Genomic DNA, 1,347 nt, shown 5'->3' with positions numbered 1-1,347 from the left:
CCCAGGTTCTCCCCAGAGGGCGCTGGGGCCTGCTATGGGAGTGACATGTGCTCCTGCACCACGGACGTGACCTACCACGACCCTCCCCTCCTGTTTGACGTCTCGCGAGACCCTTCTGAGGTGCGACCTCTCAGCCCTGACAATGAAGCGTTATTCCACTCCGTGGTCCAGAAAGTCGAGGCGGCCGTAAAGGAGCATCGCAAGACACTCACGCCAGCCCCACTGCAGCTGTCGGTGTTCAACACGCTTTGGAAGCCGTGGCTGCAGCCCTGCTGTGGGACATTCCCTTTTTGTGGGTGTGACAAAGAAGACGACATTATCCCCAACGCTTGAAGAGCAGGAAAGGACCACTTGCTACCAACCACCGACTCACTGTTACAAAGCTCGTCAGAGCCATTCTCAGCTGACTCATCCACCCCGTTTGGGATCGGAAACGATGTCTTCCACCCGTTTTTTGTTTTTTTTTCGAATCTTCAGATGTCAGTTTTTCCTTCCAGTCACACCCAGGAACTCAACGAAACGCATGTGGATCCGTCCACAAGTGAAGTGGCGTGGGCCATTTGCTGCCTCATGTTTTTCTGTAATCAGGTCATTGTTGAAGGACAGCGGGGCACCAAGGCGGGTTCTTCTGGGTCTGTGGTTCCCGGGAAATGCTTAGAAGCAGCAGGTCCTATGCCGTTTGTTTTTACGTGGCTACTTGAGGGATTTCTGCTTGTCTGTCCTGACCCCAGACCTCTTGTTCTGCCATCGATTGTGATGAGTATTTAATGTCAGCATGAAATACATAAAACGTGAAGGGGCGCTGAAGTCATTTGCAAGCCTTGACTTTCCTTTCTCTCTCTCTCTCTCTCTCTCTCTCTCTCTCTTTTTTCTAACAAACTTTTGGTTCTGGACAAAAATGCCTGGCTACAGTTGTTGGTTGTGTCTCCTGCTGATCCTGCGATTGGGGAGAAATCTCAGCATCGTCCTTTCCTCACGCGTAAAATGGGGAAAACCAGTGTCTCTTTCACAGAGTAGCTGTGAGCCTTCCCTGTGTTATTTCACGGCGTACAGTGAACGCTCAATAAATGTGACGATGATGGATGCTGTGAGTCCTTGTTGGTGGTCGTCAATTCTATTCCCTGTAGTACAGAATAGAGAGGCTGGAGAAAAATCTAAAGGATAATAGAGGGGGGGAAAAACATGGCTGGGAAAAAGTTCTTAATTGATGAAAGGCATTCAGGAAGCACCCGTAGAAAGTAATTCTAAGCGGAGATCCACAAATGTAACTTTATAACTTAAGGCGTCATGGGGAAGCTACAGGCTTTCTAAGAGTAAGGAAAAAGTCTTCACATTAGTCAGAGGGAA

The 1,347-nt window shown here is 49.2% G+C and overlaps 1 protein-coding gene across 1 annotated transcript in view; it reads left to right on the top strand.

The window, feature by feature from the left end:
* LOC109373335 (arylsulfatase H) overlaps positions 1-469 on the top strand; it is a 34,837-nt gene extending 34,368 nt beyond the window's left edge. Inside the window, exon 8 of the mRNA XM_019627106.1 lies at positions 6-469. Coding sequence (XP_019482651.1) covers positions 6-333 — 328 coding nt within the window. The 3' untranslated portion in view covers positions 334-469. The remainder of the gene's footprint in view (positions 1-5) is intronic.
* Positions 470-1,347: the final 878 nt, after the last annotated feature.

Source organism: Hipposideros armiger, unplaced genomic scaffold (genome assembly GCF_001890085.2).
Source record: "Hipposideros armiger isolate ML-2016 unplaced genomic scaffold, ASM189008v1 scaffold_709, whole genome shotgun sequence".
Taxonomy (NCBI): Eukaryota; Metazoa; Chordata; class Mammalia; order Chiroptera; family Hipposideridae; genus Hipposideros; species Hipposideros armiger.
Note: the sequence above shows the minus strand (reverse complement) of the source record. Positions and strands in the feature narration are given on the sequence as shown.